Consider the following 17,889-nt stretch of genomic DNA (forward strand, 5'->3'; position numbering starts at 1 on the left):
GCAATATACATTTTAATATTATGTTTGAGCAAAAGAAAACAGCATTAGCCATCACTAAATGCATAGAAATGCAGGAAATTTGATTTAAAACCCCCCAAAAGTTCTCAGCTCTATGGTAGAATATGTTGAATCACAGGAAATGTGCTTTAAAACCGCAACCATTTCTCTCAACTGCATGTCAACTTGTGTAGAATTGCAGGAATTTTGTTTTTTTTAATTACAAAAAATGCTTAGCTCCATGGAGAAATGTGTAGACTTGGAAGAAATTCGCTTAAAAATGCCAAAGTCTCTACACTGCCAAGACGGGGCCTCAAAAATTTGCTTTAAAACTGCGCCCCTGCCACACCCACCACCTAAACCCATTTTTGATCAAGAAAAAGACCCTGGAATGACTAAAATAGTGATTAATCATATTATTAATTACATCTCAGACCCATGCCCTCCACTGAGCTGCGGGATTGGACTAAACACCTGCCTGCCACACTTCCTTCCCAATGTGCCCTGGTCAAAGATAGTCCACAATATAGGGAATAGGGTGCATTGGGACCCATCCACAGAACATGTTACAGATGCAGTTTCCGTGCATCAACCCTTCCATGAAAGCGCCTCCAGGCAAATCAACCACATTGTTTTTATTATAGAGGAATTAGAATGCCTTTTAGCAGCCGTGTCACAGGGTAGGAGCTAAATGGGATGCCGCCAACGCTTCCCGGTGAAAAATGAGGAACATTAAAACGTTACTGGAAGGTTTTTTCATTCGGAATGAGAGGTTAGTCACTCTGTTTCCGTCTGACAGTTGGTTTAATCAATTAAACATGGGAGATCATTTCTCATCAAAGGATAGACGACAGATGAGTGGGGATGGATGGGAGCGGAGGGGTGGATGAGGATGAGAGGAGTGGTAGGAGGAGGGAGAGGCCCGTCTCTGTCGTTTTCTCTCAAGCAGACAGAAATGGCATGGTGCTAGTAACAGTGGAGTCCCTTTGTTTGACTGCTATCAACCCAACTAATGAACTCCCATGCATTACAGATAATTACATTAGCGACATTAAACTCCATCAATTCTAAAACAAATCAAGAGCCACTTAATGGAAACTCGCAACCCATTAATTCGTTAGGCAAGACTACTTTCCATTACAAAGGACGCCAATGGACCAGAACCACGCAATCAAACATTCAACACACAAGAAGCTCTCTCAATGTCTCCTTCTCTGCAACGGTCTTCAGCCAATCAGATAATGGCATCCTGTAGTTTAGTCTACTGTATTCTACAAGTCTATGGCAAATACAGTCAGTCTTGGCCTGACGACTACAGACTACTGTCTGGCTGTTGGTCCGTTGACTGACCATGCTTCCTAATCCTGCTGCTGTCCAGTCAGTCAACCTACATAGCTCCAGTCCCAGGGAGAGGAAGGGCACTCTACCAGACCCAGATTACAGTAGTCTAATCCTAAACTCATTTGGGCCAGGGAGTCAGGGGCAGGACCACAGATGACACCCCAGTAATGACACAGACAGTCATGTTCCATTGGCTCCAGCTGAGGGGATGTGTTGAGGAATAGGGAGGAATGACTTCTCCGAACCATCCCCCAACCTGGTATCAGTCATCACCATACCACCTGGCTGGAGAAGCAACCCCCACTCAACAACCTGCTGCCAAGGAATGTAGAGGCAGAGAGGAGTGTGTGTGTGTGTGTGTGTGTGTGTATGTATAATAAGCATCTCTTACCCTGTGAGTAGAGCAGAATCTGCATCTCCAGCAGGGTACAGTTGAACAGCTGCACCAGGTTCTCTACCCCCAGCAGAGTGAAGGTCTGGCCCAGAGGGAAGTCAGCCAGAGGCAGCTCCCCGGGCCCAGGACGCTGACACACGATGGGCTCGTACACCCCGTGGAACTTCAGCGAGCGCCCCGGGGGGGGCAGGGGCACCTCGTACAGGATGTTGTGCACGTAGCTCTCCAGGGGGAGGGGCGGGGGCGAGGCGGCCGTGACGGCCCGGTGCATCTGGGACAGGAAACGGCGGCAGCCGTGCATGAAGGGCATGGGCGTGATCAGACACAACGCCTTGGAGACGTAGAGCGTGTCACGCGACGCGTCGTAGCCGCCGCACGCCGCCGACCGGCACGAGGAGGAAGATGGAGAATCTGCTTCGTCGAGGCTGCTAGCCAGAGAGTCCATGCTGGAGGAGGAAGAGGAGGAGGGGGTGGCGGAGGAAGGGTTCTCGGCCTGGTGCATCTGGTAGAGGGTCTGCATGGCCGAGCAGATCTGAGGCGACGTCACCTCCTCGTAGAAGGTGTGGACGAAGCCGTAGGTGCGAGAGCCGTCCTCCCGCGTGATCAGGAAGGAGTGGAACTGGGGCTCGCGGCTGTCTGCCTGTGTCCTGAACGACAGGCCTTTGGGCATACAGAGCTACGGAGAGAGAGACAATAATGATGATTATTAATGTGGTATTAATAACTGAGATAGTTGACAGAACCAATACAGAGGCCTTACATCTGAAACTACTGAGACTGCACGTACCAGACTATGTGTGTACCAGACTGTGTTGGTGTGCGTAAATCTACATTCATGTGTATGTGTGTCGCATCCCTAATCAAGTCAGCATAATCTGCTTTGATAGCAGCCCAGTCAGCAACACAGCAGCCAGCATGAAATAAAATATGGTTGATTATCATTATGTTGATTTGCAGAGCTGAGCTGAATACAAAAATGCATCATAACACACACACAAACTAACCCATGTCACTAAGGCAGATAAACAAGCAAACAGGCACAGCCCTGTAGTTGGCCAATGTTCTGTTCGGAATGGATTATAAGAGTGGTGAGTGAATCATGGTTTCAACTGATCACTACTGACAAGATAATCACTCCCACACTACCTCAATCTGTCTGTTCTGTGTGGAAACCGAGAGGCAAATGAAAAACATCCGAAATGCTGCATTTTCTCCCCAGAAATGAGATTCTATACGCTTCCAAATCAGATTCTTCTCGCCCAAGAAATATCATGAAACCATACAGATCAAGGAGAAAATATTCCTCCAAGGAAGGGAGGGAGTTGAAACCTATGTTAAAGATGACAAAGGGATTCTAATATCCTTTTGCAACAATTGGGCCCATCTGTGCTAATGAGTGACGGAGTTGGTCCCATTAACCTGCACATTTTCGACCTACTGAAGGTTGAAACTGTGGAAACATCCATATCAACAGGCAATCATCTAGTACAACTCTGCATTCATGTTGGAGAACATTTCCCTAAACCAACACTGCTCTGAAACACATTATACAGTATCAACAACTCAACACTCTCTGACATGTTGCATACAAGTGACTCCGTAGCACAGCGGCGTCATCTAATCCCATTGACACACTTCCATTGAAGTCTCCCTCAAAACTCTCTTCCTGTTCTAACAAAGGGAGCAGAAACTGTTGACTGTTTACAGTAAAGGCTCCAGGCTTAAATGTCATCCCACCCTCCTGTCAACCGTAACTGTGTCTGGGGCCATCAACCTGAGCCTCAGCTCTGTTAGGCTCAAAATGACTTCCGATAGACATTTTGGAATTCCTAGCAGAACATTTCACAGTATTCTTGGATAATCCCAGGTAATGTTCCCATGTGTTAAACTATCCCCTTATTCCGGCACGGACACAGGAATTGTGGGGGTTCTGGGTGAGTGACGCACGGTTGATTATGAAGCAATAAGCTCAACAAACTAAAACACATACACATTCATACTCTCTCACACACACGCACTCATGCATATCCTTGGCCACTCTCTCGCACACACACAGCTCTCCTTATTCTCACACACACACTCATGCATATCCTTGGGCACTCTCTCACACACACACAGCTCTCCTTATTCTCACACACACACACTCATGCATATCCTTGGGCACTCTCTCACACACACACACACACACACACACACACCTCTCCTTATTCTCACACACACACTCACTCATGCATATCCTTGGGCACTCTCTCACACACACAGCTCTCCTTATTCACACACACACACACACACACACACACACACACACACCTGACTCAGGGCCCGATTAACAAGAAAATCTAATTAGTGCCAACATCAGACAGACAGAGCGACGGACAGACGGAGAGAAGGAGAGATAAATAAATAGAGGGAGAGATAAAGGGAGAGATAAATAAATAAATAATAATCGAGGGGGGATTTATGAGAAAAGGATTGGGATATGAAAAGCAATCATCAGAAGGGCTTTGTTGCTAGGCCCAAAGGGGCAGGAAGCATGATTACACTAAGGTCACCCTATGGGTAGAGAGAGTAGAGATGAGAGAGGAGGGGAATGAAGGGAGAGTGGGAAAAGGGATATGGATGGTTAGCGGGATGGAGATACTATAGATATGAATAAAGTGGGTTAGGTTGAGGCAAGCAGGGAGAGGGCTGAGATTCATAATGGTTCTGCCATCGAAGCCTTCATAGGTGCACTTCAGACCTGGACATGCTTGTTCCATTTCAGTCCTGGACCTGCCTGGAACACACCGCACAATGGGCCGTCGTTTCCGTGCCGACGTAAGCGGAGAACCCGGTGTTAATAATTCAGCGGTTCTGACGCCAGTGTGTGACGTAATAGCCAGCACCAACGGAAAAATAGTGACCTTGCATCACGAGAGGCAACGGTCAGCCGACACCCAGCGCTTCCTGAACCTCCTGTATAGGGACTTGAGGGACAGGTATCGAGGACAGCTACCTCTACTGGGGCTCAATATGCTGGCCTAGGCAAACACACACACATTGACCCACACACACACACACACACACACACACACACACACACAACACAAACATATGATCTCTCAACCACATACACGTCAGTGGACCCAGATCATTGAGCGACAAGTCAGCGGGAACTTTGGCACTCCCTTCCATGACAGGCCTTGAGTGATTCAATACATGACTAACGTAGTCTTCTGGTTTGTCATTTCCTGCAGTGTGTGGGTTATTTTAGCAATCAGGCCCGAGGAGGTGTGGTATATGGCCAATATACCGCGGCTGTAGGCTGTTCTTAGGCACGACGCAACGCCTGGACACAGCCCCGAGTAGTGGTATATTGGCCATATATCACAAACCCCCGAGGAGACTTATTGTTATTATGAACTGGTTACCAATGTAATTAGAGCAGTAAAAATACATGTTTTGTCATGCCCGTGGTATACGGTCTGATATATCATGGCTTTTAGCCAAATCATAATTCAGGGCTCAAACCACCCAGTTTATAAAATCCAATAAAGCACAAACACAATTTCATCATCACCATCTTAACGTTTCCCTTTTTTCTCATGAACGCAGATATTTGACAATATAAAGCTTTGTCTTATCAGATATTCCCTCCACTAAAGTTACTTTCCACCCTGGCACGCTTCCCCTCCCCTCATCCCGTCAACACTCCCGGGTGGCGCAGTGGTTAAGGGCGCTGTACTGCAGCACCAGCTGTGCCCAGGCTCTGTCGTAACCGGCCTCGACCGGGAGGTCCGTTGGGCGATGCACAATGGGCCTAGCGTCGTCCGGGTTAGGGAGGGTTTAGCGGGTAGGGATATCCTTGTCTCATCGCGCACCAGCGACTCCTGTGGCGGGCCGGGCGCAGTGCACGCTAACCAAGGTTGCCAGGTGCACGGTGTTTCCTCCGACACATTGGTGCGGCTGGCTTTCGGGTTGGATGCGCGCTATGTTAAGAAGCAGTGCGGCTTGGTTGGGTTGTGTATCGGAGGACGCATGAGCCCATACGGGAGTTGTAGCGATGAGACAAGATAGTAGCTACTAACAATTGGATGCCACGAAATTGGGGAGAAAAAAAAAAAATATATATATATATATATATATTTTTTTTTAAACACAAACTGCAGCAAAGCAGCCACAGTCCATGTAGCGCAGCCTGCAACCCCCCTGGGTAAATCCATAGAGACAGAAGGGATTTGGTGCCTTCGCCCCATTACCCAGGATACAACGAGAAGGCAACGCATTGTGTCTTAATCATGGGCCTCTCTACTCCAATGGTGTGTGTGTGTGCATTGTTATTTCCTAAAGCATTGGTTGGAATAATCCTAGCATGCCCTTCCTTTCCCCTGTAAACAATCTAAAAGGCCTTTCAATGCCTAGTTGGGGTATTGTTAGTCCATAGTTCCCGTTTACTGTGCCAGTTACATAACTGATTATAGTTAGTTTTTCTGTAATCAGATTACATGTAATCCGTTACGGTTACTAGTTACCAATAAGGTCCCTCCATCCATTCCTTCCTCCAACCCAGTTTGGTTCCCTGCTGCCCACTCATTAGATAGAATAGAGCCTGTTTATTGTCCTTCTACTCCCCTCATTCAGGGTTAAGTAGGTTACTTTCTAAATGTAATCCGTTACCTGTCCAAAATTGTAATAAGTAAAGTAACTTTTGGATTACCCAAAATCAGTAATGTAATCTGATTACTTTCACTTTTGGATTACTTTCCCCTTAAGAGGCATTAGATGAAGACAAAAAGGATCCATCAAACACATGTAGTGTGTCATCATAGTGGTCTCTGACTTGTGGTCAGACTTGCTCATGTGGAACAAACTAAAAAACGTCCTGTTTTTCAATGCTGAATTGAACGTCACTGAGAAAACAGAAAAGTATCAATGTATTTTTTCACAAACATCCTTTCTGAATTAAAAAGCAATCCAATAAGTAATCTAGTTTTTCAAAAGTATCTAATCTGATTTAAAAAAGATTGTGCCAGTTACATAACTGATTATAGTTACAGTTTTTCTGTAATCAGATTACATGTAACTGATTATAAGTTATCAGCTACCCCCCAAACCTGCCCTCATTTCTCCAATATGGTCCCTCCATCCATCCATTCACCACTCAGTTTGGCTCAGAGCTCAGCGATGGTTCACCCACCATGTTGACAGCATCCTGGTCGAAAGGGTTCCACTCCACGTTCTCAGGGTAGTGGGCCAGGACTTTAGACTTAAACGTCCTCTTCAGGGGGCTCTGCTCAAAGTTCTCCCCTAGAGAGGGAGAGAGAAAGAGAGAGAGAGGTCAAGTCTCTGGACAACCAAGTCGACTAACTAAAAATATTGGTGTGTGTCAAAGTGTGTGTGTGTGTGTCTGTGTGTGTGTGTGTGTGTATAAGAGGGGGATCAAAGATCATCATAAGGGAATACAAGGAGGAAGAAAACAAGAATGAGCACAGCTGTATGTTGCACAGCATTCTGGGATATCTCAGAATGCTGTCAACAGATGTGCTACGAAGCTTTCCACTTCCCCTTCCCACACACACACACAACAATACATATTTCCCCTTGCCTGCCTTTCTTGTTCTGGTTCCCCTCACTTTGCCAGCCTCATGTGTAAAACAGCAAGGTGTAGTGAACAACACATCTATATCATTAATCCCCAGCCTTTATGCTAGGCTGCTAAAAGCTTCAGTGCTACAATGCTTTAAATGGGGCAGCAGTGTGTCTAATGGAGTATAAGCAGGACCATGTTGGCTCATGTGTCAGACAGCTGCACTGACTACAACATCAGGTCCACTGAGCAAGGAGCAGCTGGGACCGTGTCATTAGCTTAGTTTAGCTAAGCAGTAATAAGATGTGTGCAATCGAGTCTTATCCATTTCCTTCACTACTGTGTGCCTTCTCTGAAGCTTCCTAGCATGGAATCAGATGACCTAGTTACTACAGACATTGTCTCTTGGTTGGGGTTCAATACCAAAACTAACAAGCCATAATCATGATTGTCCAACTGTTGACTGTTGCTTCCAATCGACTCTGTTTACAAAGAAGTCTCAGTCGGCCATTAAATCTTAGTGCTAATCCAGGCACATTATTTATTTAACTGTGGGTGACTAGGTCTCCAATACTACAGCAACAAAAGGGAGACCAACCCCCACTGATTTCAGACAAGTGAAAAGAACCGTTAGATGGGCCGGGTCGTATCGATCATTATGACCGTTTCCGCGCCTTTTGTTGATACGAGCGAGGTCAGAGGGTCGTGGAAGGATGAGGAGAACGGAGGGAGGAGCAGAGTGATTGTTTTAAATGTGACACAATGAGTGGTCTCCATGGCGAATGCAACTATCTCAGATCAATGTAATGTGTTTTCCAGAGATCGTAAGATGAATAGTCTATCACCATCAGTAAGAACGATTGGAAGGTTACAGTGTTTACAACACAAGCTGTACATGTTGTTGATTTAGTTTGCTGTCGTAGTGGGACAATCTCGTGGACAGTTAGCATTGCAATCTTCTTCTCCTATACTAGTAAACAAGGAAATGACATACACACACAAACGGTTCGTCTCCAGAGTGTGACGGCTGTGTGGGGGAGGAATGATGCGAGATGGGGACACACTGCTGAGTTAATGTAAGGAGATGGAAGAGTAGAGATGTTAGACAAGCCTTAACCTGCACTGCTTTGACGGATACTGATGGCTGACGTGAGCTAGGGCTTTGGCTAACGCTTTAGGCATTAGTGTTATTGTATCAGTGTGTGTGGGTGTGTGTGTGTGTGTGTGCGATAAGAGATGAATAATGCCTTGGGAAGTTGACATTTTGGCAGCGTTGGTGAACACTCTCCCACTCTGTCATGTAGAGACTAGAGAAAAAACAAAGGTTACAGCTGGATAACCTCAGTCCTCCAGAGGGATGTCGCTCTCTCTCTGTGTGTGTGTGTGTGTGTGTGTGTGTGTGTGTGTGTGTGTGTGTGTGTGTGTGTGTTAAATCGCTGAATTTCCAACACTAGACTTTCCAGATATCCTATGCTAAATGGATGGCATGTCTTTAGCATGTAAACACAAAGCCAAGACGTTCATCTGCTGTTAAGCACTCTGCATCTCCTTTGCTCTCGAAATACACACACTATCCTGCCATCTCTTGCCTAGGTGACTTGTGGGTTGCAGTGCCAGTGGGTTAGCTCCTGGTTTCTGTGTCTGTGTGGAGGTGCAGTAATCTGAACTGGCAAATGAAGGATGACTAAACTCTTGAGGCCCTTAGCTGAGACAAACAGGAGTGGACAGGACAGAGAGGAGAGGGCCTAAGCCTCTTTCCTCTCTAATGACAATCTCTCTCTCTTACTCATTCTCTCCATCTCGCTTACTCACTCTGTCTCTCAAAGTTAAACTAGGACACACACGTGAAATAAGGGAGAGAGAAAGAGAGAGAGAGAGGAGAAAGCCAAACCTCCACTCAAAAACAACAGTGAGAGAAGAGAGAAATAGCCTGGTAAAACTCTTCTCTTCTCATAAGAGAAAGAGGAGGAGGATGAAGGTAAAAATAGCCCCCTTCAGAGGAGAGTGACTGATTCAGAATAACAAGCTCTGAGAATCTGACCCACATACAAATGACCGGGGAAGGGTCGACCGGAAGAGAGAGAGAGAGATATATATATGGAAAGATAGACATGGAGAGAAGGAGGGTCTGAAAAAGGAGGAGGGCGAGATGAAGGAAGAGGAGACACTATGCAAGTTAGTATCTGAGGGGAGAGAGGGGACACTATGCAAGTTAGTATCTGAGGGGAGAGAGGGGACACTATGCATGTTAGTATCTGAGGGGAGAGAGGGGACACTATGCAAGTTAGTATCTGAGGGGAGAGAGGGGACACTATGCAAGTTAGTATCTGAAGGGAGAGAGGGGTCACTATGCAAGTTAGTATCTGAAGGGAGAGAGGGGTCACTATGCAAGTTAGTATCTGAAGGGAGAGAGGGGTCACTATGCAAGTTAGTATCTGAAGGGAGAGAGGGGTCACTATGCAAGTTAGTATCTGAAGGGAGAGAGGGGTCACTATGCAAGTTAGTATCTGAAGGGAGAGAGGGGTCACTATGCAAGTTAGTATCTGAAGGGAGAGAAGGGACACTATGCAAGTTAGTATCTGAAGGGAGAGAGGGGACACTATGCAAGTTAGCATCTGAAGGGAGAGAGGGGACACTATGCAAGTTAGTATCTGAAGGGAGAGAGGGGTCACTATGCAAGTTAGTATAAGAAGGGAGAGAGGGGACACAATGCAAGTTAGTATCTGAAGGGAGAGAAGGGACACTATGCAAGTTAGTATCTGAAGGGAGAGAGAGTTGTACACCCCTACATGGGATTCAGTTGGTGGAGTTTACCTGCGGCTGCTGTATCGGGGTCCCTGCCTTGGCGGTCAGCCTCTAGCCATTGGTACAAAGCTATTGTGGAGGCACATGCAGAAAAGGGACAGAGGAAACAAACAAAAAAACAGCCCATGTCAAAACAAACGCAAACAAAGCACACAAAAGCAAAATGAATCAATGATTAAAGCACAATGAATAAGACAAGCATGAACATGAAACGTAAGTCTGACACATCAAAACAGAACATAGCAACATGGGAAAAAAACATGGCAAGTCCCAATAGTCTCAAACCGCTTCCTTTCCTTCACGACCACTGATCCGACAACATTTGATAGGTATAAGCAATACATTATCAATCTATCCAGATCGTATATGTATCAGTGGTAGAGAAGGAGAAGAGACACACTGGAGAAGCAGGTGTGTGAGAGTATTGGGGACAGACAGAGTAAATGTATTAGCATGTTGCAGTGACAGTGTGACATGATGGCGCAGAGGGTGCAGTGGCTTATGGCTTATCGTTAGTTAGTGAGCAGCAGGCTGTCTGGCTGCAGGCTGCAGACTGGACCATGTCATTAGGATGACATTCCCTGGCAAAGTCAAAGCAGAAGCAGCATGCCCAAACCCCGGACCTGTGGTGTAGCAGAACTCACAGCTTCAACCAAGCACCACGATACATTTTGTTTCCTGTAGATTTCCTGAACATACCATGACAGACTGACCAGGTGAATCCAGGCGAAAGATATGAACCTTTATTGATGTCACTTGTTAAATCCACTTCCATCAGTGTAGATGTAGTGAATTTAATGGCTTAAAAATCCTTCTTTAACCTTTGAGACAACTAAGACATGGATTGTGTGTGTGTGCCATTCAGAGGGTGAATTGGCAAGACAAAATATTTAAGTGACTTTGAACAGGGTATGGTAGTAGGTGCCAGGCGCACCGGTTTGTGTCAAGAACTGCAATGCTGCTGGATATTTCATGCTCAACAGTTTCCTGTGTGTATCAAGAATGGTCCACCACCCAAAGAACATCCAGCCAACTTAACACAACTGTGGGAAGCATTAGAGTCAACATGGGCCAGCATCCCTGTGGAATACCTTTGACACCTTGTAGAGTCCATGCCCCTGTGAATTCAGGCTGTTCTGAGGGCAAAGAGGGGAGTGCAACTCAATATTAGGAAGGTGTTCCTGTTTGGTATACTCAGTGCACACACTGACACGCCAGAAACGGCACCATCTTGAATCTCACACTAGCAAACATTATCTCGCACAAACATGCCTAAATCATGCATGCACACTGCACAGCCCAGTCTCTCCTATTCCAAGCAGAGTCATTCAGAGCCATTGGTCTGCAGATTAAAGGCCCTAGCTAAGTCATTAAACCTCTCCCAGACGACTGACTGACTAAGCCACAGACCTCTGACTGTCTCTCATGACTAAACAGGTCAATGATCAGAGTGGAGCCACCGGTGTGTGTTTGTGCGTGTGTGTGTTGTCTCTCACTGAAGGGATCAGCCCTGAAAACCGAGCTCTACAAACACACAAGCCCAGGAGACTGAAGGGTCAATATGAGGTCATTATGACACAGCGTCTCTCTCTCTCTCTCTGCCAGACTTTGATTATAGCACAGCAATACAGCAGCACATTGTGTCCAGTGGCCAGGTGTGTGCGTGCGGGGGCTGTGTAATGACAGACCCTGAGGTTAGCACTTTCTGAACCATACTCCTCCCTGTTGTACAGCTTTATGACAGCAGCACAGGGCTCTGTCAAGTCATTACAGCGGTCACTATCATTACTCCAACCCTGACATGGAGATCACACACACACACTACAGCGTGTACGCATACAGGCAGGCACACGCCAACCGAATACCTCTACATCTAGGTAATATAATGCCATAACATTTATCATATTTGTAGGCTGCAATCTATGCACTTTCTATCTCTCCCTCCCTCTCCCCCTCTATGTCCTTGTCCTTCTCTGCTGCAGACACATTCTTTATCCCAGTCTCTATTTACAGAATAGTCTGCTTTGTATACAGCTTCAAATCTGTTGTTTTGATATGTCTGTTGAAACTGAACTGGAAGATGATTTATATAGAATGATGCTGATGAACTGGGATAAGAGAAGATAAGAGTCCTCATGGGCACGCGCACACACACACACTGTGAGAAACACACACTACACACTGTGAGAAACATACACACACTGTGAGAAACACACAGTGAGAAACACACACACACACACACACTACACACTGAGAAACACACACACACACAAACACAAAGGGGAGGGCTGTCTGTAACTGATGGTGACCTTCAGGTGTGTGTGTCTGCCAGGCCACTGTGTGTGTCAGTCAGCGCCACACTTTGTGGTATTACATGGGGCAGGGCTCATGCATGCACACTCACAGAAACGTACACACATATACGCAGACAGAGATGCACGCTCACATGGATACACGCTCACCGAAACGTACACACATATATGCAGACAGAGCTGCACGCTCACATGGATACACACTCACAGAAACGTACACACATATACGCAGACAGAGATGCACGCTCACATGGATACACACTCACAGAAACGTACACACATATACGCAGACAGAGATGCACGCTCACGTGGATACACACTCACAGAAACGTAGACATATACGCAGACAGAGATGCACGCTCACGTGGATATACACTCACAGAAACGTACACACATATACGCAGACAGAGATGCACGCTCACATGGATACACACTCACAGAAACGTACACACATATACGCAGACAGAGATGCACGCTCACATGGATACACACTCACAGAAACGTACACACATACGCAGACAGAGATGCTCGCTCACATGGATACACACTTGCAGAAACGTGCGCAGACCAAATTGATCTGTTGTCCCCAATAAAAAGCTAGTTGTGAGTGATTGTAATGATTAGAAATGATATGAGGATCAATGTGCAGCGGTAGTAAGCGGATTACCCATCGGGCTGGAATGGGTTACGGGGTCCTATTGGGATTCTACTGGGAGACCAGGCTCAATGAAAACCAATCCCAATTAGTTGACTGTTTTGTCGTTAGGCTGTTGTTCGACAGAGATTAAGCCGAGCAGTAACACACACACACACACACACACACACATATATATATATATATATGCTCCCATCTCAGTGAACTAATCCATTGCGGAGGCCTAGAAAAAGCCAATATGTTTGATCCAAAAATGTGGTAGGAGGCGCCACATGGAGGGTGTGACGTAAATGCGGAGCCAACAGAGGCATGCAGAGGGCAAATCAAGCTCATCGCCATGTGCCTCCAAAATTTTGTAACAATGTGGAGGGCTCTGTATAGCTCCACATGGACATGATTTGTTGACGGTAGGTGGGGGGCGGTACATCCTGTATAAACACAAACTCACGTCCTTGACAACAGCTCTGCAAAGCGCAAGAAGTATGAACGCCCTGACTTCTGCTGAGGCCATAATCACCCTAAATTCTGCGTGGCCAATGAAGACGTCAGATTGACCATGCGCCCAGATGCACAATGCACTTCTCTCTCCAGAATGCGCTCTCTCCTGCCAATGTGTGCACATTCCCCATTCCTTCCTTGTGTGAATTGTTCACATTTGATTGCCAGTATATGTCAATTCCCCCATTACATATATCACCAGTCGTACATTTACATGTCATTTCTAATCTACAACGTTTGTTACTTGGGTTACGGTAATGTATTTTAAGGCATTCAATATTATTATTCCAGTCTACGCGTTCTCATTGTCTTGAGTGGACACATTGTTCGCGGGGGAAACATCCTATGCTGCACTTGGTTTATTTCATTCCATGTACGAGTTTTGATTATTTAGTCATTGTCTTGTTTGCAGCGCTGCCATCAATGCTGAGTAAGGATGCGCACACATAGAAGTAGGCCTATAGGCTACCTGGCCTGATTGTACATAGAAGTAGGCCTATAGGCTACCTGGCCTGATTGTACATAGAAGTAGGCCTATAGGCTACCTGGCCTGATTGTACATAGAAGTAGGCCTATAGGCTACCTGGCCTGATTGTACATAGAAGTAGGCCTATAGGCTACCTGGCCTGATTGTACATAGAAGTAGGCCTATAGGCTACCTGGCCTGATTGTACATAGAAGTAGGCCTATAGGCTACCTGGCCTGATTGTACATAGAAGTAGGCCTATAGGCTACCTGGCCTGATTGTACATAGAAGTAGGCCTATAGGCTACCTGGCCTGCGCAGAAATGTAGGCATAGAGATGTGCTCATTTCGGGATCTAAAAGTTTTTCCGATTGGCTTAACGCACCACCACTAACGACCTGTGGAGCTTCTCAGAGTAGTGTTTTCTTCACCTCAAACGGCAAGCAAACTAAGTCTGTTTTTTTACATCCATTGAGAATTACAATAGTTCCTCAATGTATTTGAAACATCTTCCCAGCTCTCTCCCTTTCGATAACCACTCAGCGTGCGATTTATAGCATATTCATTTTTAATGCGGATATTTTCTACCTGCAGGCTGCAATGTTTTTATTTGTTGGCTTTAGGTAGGCTATTTTCACATAGTTGGCAATGGCAATATAAGTTACTTTTTAGGTTTGTATCATTTTCATTTAGATTTGGATTTTTTTTTTTTTTATAAAACCACATGACAATGATTTTGAGATATCAAGACATTATAAATTAAATTAAACTGTTTCATAAAAATGTGCATATTGTGTGTGTCCTGTTGCTTCACGTGAGAAGTGGAACCGTGACCACAGTTAACAGGATTAAACACCACATGCAGATTCATTTAGACTCACACACCAGATAACAGCTCAGTCGTCCACTACACTGACAATAGACACACACGCAGACAAACACAAATGAATAAACTGAGGAGAAAGCCTCAGAAACCTGTCCGTCTGTGACTGAAGCAATAACACAGACAATCCCATAATCACACTCATCCTGCCATCACTCGCACGTACACTTACTCCTGGGAACCAAGAGCTTATTTTATTTCAAAATAGCAGCAACACTTATTCAACTTCACATCAACTACATGTTTTCACAGTTTAATTCCCCTCTTCATTTTCCTCTTCAAAGTCAGAGGGAGAAGAGCAGGGACATCCCCTCTCATCTCCCGTAGTCCAGACAGTGTCTGGTTGCCATGTCAACCCCTAGAACAGGGAAAGCAAATAGCCCCACCAGAGCAGTCCCATTAAAAGTGAAGAGCAGCAGTCTAGATACATAGTACAACGCCAAGGCTTGTACTATGGCCACAGCTTGTGTGTGATGTCTTAATTTCTTGTTTTTTTTATACTTTTGGATTTTGTGTGTATAGTTATTGTATTGCTAGATATTGCTGCACTGTTGGAGCTAGAGGCATAAAATGAGCACCTGCGATAACATCTGCAAAATGATGTACGTGACCAATAAACTGTGATTTGAGCTTCTATATTGCACTCTCTCCCCTTCTTTCATTCTCTCTCTGTCGTTCCCTCCCTCCCTCTCTCTCTCTGTCTCTTCTCTCTCACACACAATTTCTTGTTCTTTCTCTCTCGCGCTCTCCTTTGTTCTTCCACTCTCTCAGACACAAAGGACACAGCGCAGATTGAATCACGCACCTGTTCACCAGTGTTTTTCCCTGTTGTTGTTGACGTTGAGCCACCTTGTTTTCCACTATACCTTCATGCCACATGGAGTCACTGAAAGTTACATTTCTCTCTCTTCCTGGGCTCCTATTGCTCATAGAGAAATTGACGCTTGGGACATGAAGTGAAGGTAGTTCAGCAAGCTAGCCTCGCACGATGAGTAACCTTGCATGAGCATCAATACAATCCAATCACAATTCACATCTGCTTCATATAGACCGTAAGATAAACCCCCCCCCCCCCCCAGTCTCTTACTGGTTATTATACTGTAGTGGTTGGCAGTCTAGAGCTGTCCATCTCTTTAATGTCAGGCAGCTCATCAACTGCTCTGATCCGGGGCTGGGCAGTGTTCATCAGATCTCACTATGGTCCATAAACCTGGGACATTTTGGATGGGAGACCATTACATCACAGCACAAGGCCTGTAAAACAATAACCGTAAAAGTGTATGCGTGTGTGTCTGTTGGGAATCTGCTACCTCAAAGAGCAACCAGCTGAGGAGGAAGATTGCTACTGTTAAATGAAGCGCGCACACACACACAGAAAAGTGGAGGACAATAAGTGACAGTATGACTTTTGACACAGAGCGATAAGAAAGGAAAAAACCTGAGATTCATCATTGTGTTCCCCCTGCTGTCAGCGTGAAAGGTCGACTGAAGTTCAGAGGTGGGAGGTCAAAGGGGGCAGATAAAGACAGTGGATGTTCCACAACATTCCCGAGGACAGCCTGCGCTTGGTCTCTGCATAGCACACAACAGGGGGAGCTGTGCATGTATCATAAAACACAATCATGATAATCTACTACACTTGAATGTGTAGCAGAGATGCATGGATGTATAATTCAGGAGAACAAAAAAAAAGACATGGGATATAATACATTGAAATACTACATCCATTTGAGCTCTGATCAGTCAACGCAAGCCAAAACCAAGCCTTCTACTCTGTGTGTGTTTGACAACGTGTGTGTACGATATTTGATATTTTGGCCAGTGACAGACAGTGATCAAAGCAGTCCGACCTAGGACTCACGGTAATTTACCGTTAATTAACATCAACGTGTTTAAGGTGCCTTTTGAACATTTACATTTTAAAAAGACAAAATAAATCCATTTAATATAGCATTGACCATCACAATAAAACCTATTATTTATTTAGTCGTGATAGGCCTATAAACCTGGGAATGTCTTAGAAATCACTTCGAAAAACATAAGTACTGCATGACGTCACTAATAAGTCACTAATAAAGGCATGCGCTCTGATGGCAAGGCTCTGATGGCAAGGCTCTGATGGCAAGGCTCTGATGGCAAGGCTCTGATGGCAAGGCTCTGATGGCAAGGCTCTGATGGCAAGGCTCTGATGGCAAGGCTCTGATGGTAAGGCTCTGATGGCAAGGCTCTGATGGCAAGGCTCTGATGGCAAGGCTCTGATGGCAAGGCTCTGATGGCAAGGCTCTGATGGTAAGGCTCTGATGGCAAGGCTCTGATGGCAAGGCTCTGATGGTAAGGCTCTGATGGTAAGGCTCTGATGGTAAGGCTCTGATGGTTGCACTTCCAGCGGAAAGAGAGAGACAATTCCATTGCTGCTCTGCTTGTGTAGCAAGACGGTTAGGAGATAGTTTATGGAAATTGGAATTAAAAGGACAGAATTAAAAGTGAAATGAGAAAGAAAGGCTACAACGACCAAAAGCCAACAGGTAGGCTGCTATTTACACTATAATCTGAATGGAGTTGTTGTTATGTGTAGGATAACTGTAGGATGATGAGAAGTCCTTATGGCTAGCCTCAATTAGCCTAGTTAGATAGCTTCTCTTGATTTGATTCAGTCAAAACAGGTAGTACTCTGTAATCAGATGGGATGACAAATAACTAGCAAGAAGTTAGTCTAGCGCGAGTCAACAGAAGTTGCAGTCTCTCCCTCCATCCTGTGTGTTTCTCAGACACACACACACACACACACACGGGGCCTCTACACCCTAACAGCTGCTCGCTCTTTGCCTTTTGAAACAGGACCTCTAACTCCCCTCACCATTTGTCCTCATTCAGAATATTCAAATTCAATCATGAAGGGTTTAGAGAGTGATTATAGGGACACTAGAGCGCTTGGTACCGGGTCATTAACGAGGGCCGTTAGCCAGTTTGGTA

At 45.6% G+C, this 17,889-nt stretch overlaps 1 protein-coding gene across 11 annotated transcripts in view; it reads right to left on the bottom strand.

Annotated features, from left to right (window-relative positions):
* The window catches only part of LOC110500172 (DENN domain-containing protein 5B), a 75,685-nt gene that overhangs the window by 30,951 nt on the left and 26,845 nt on the right, over positions 1-17,889 (bottom strand). For 7 of the 11 annotated variants that reach the window (XM_090214142.1, XM_090214140.1, XM_090214148.1 and 4 more), the window contains exons 2-4: positions 10,113-10,172; positions 6,909-7,018; positions 1,730-2,408 (exon numbers count right to left, since the gene is read on the bottom strand). In XM_090214142.1, coding sequence (XP_090070268.1) covers positions 1,730-2,408; positions 6,909-7,018; positions 10,113-10,172 — 849 coding nt within the window. The remainder of the gene's footprint in view (positions 1-1,729; positions 2,409-6,908; positions 7,019-10,112; positions 10,173-17,889) is intronic. The other 4 variants (XM_021577373.3, XM_090214144.1, XM_090214145.1 and 1 more) reach the window with 1 other exon arrangement.

The sequence above is a fragment of the Oncorhynchus mykiss genome, chromosome 21, assembly GCF_057628025.1.
Source record: "Oncorhynchus mykiss isolate SJ-2025 chromosome 21, ASM5762802v1, whole genome shotgun sequence".
Taxonomy (NCBI): Eukaryota; Metazoa; Chordata; class Actinopteri; order Salmoniformes; family Salmonidae; genus Oncorhynchus; species Oncorhynchus mykiss.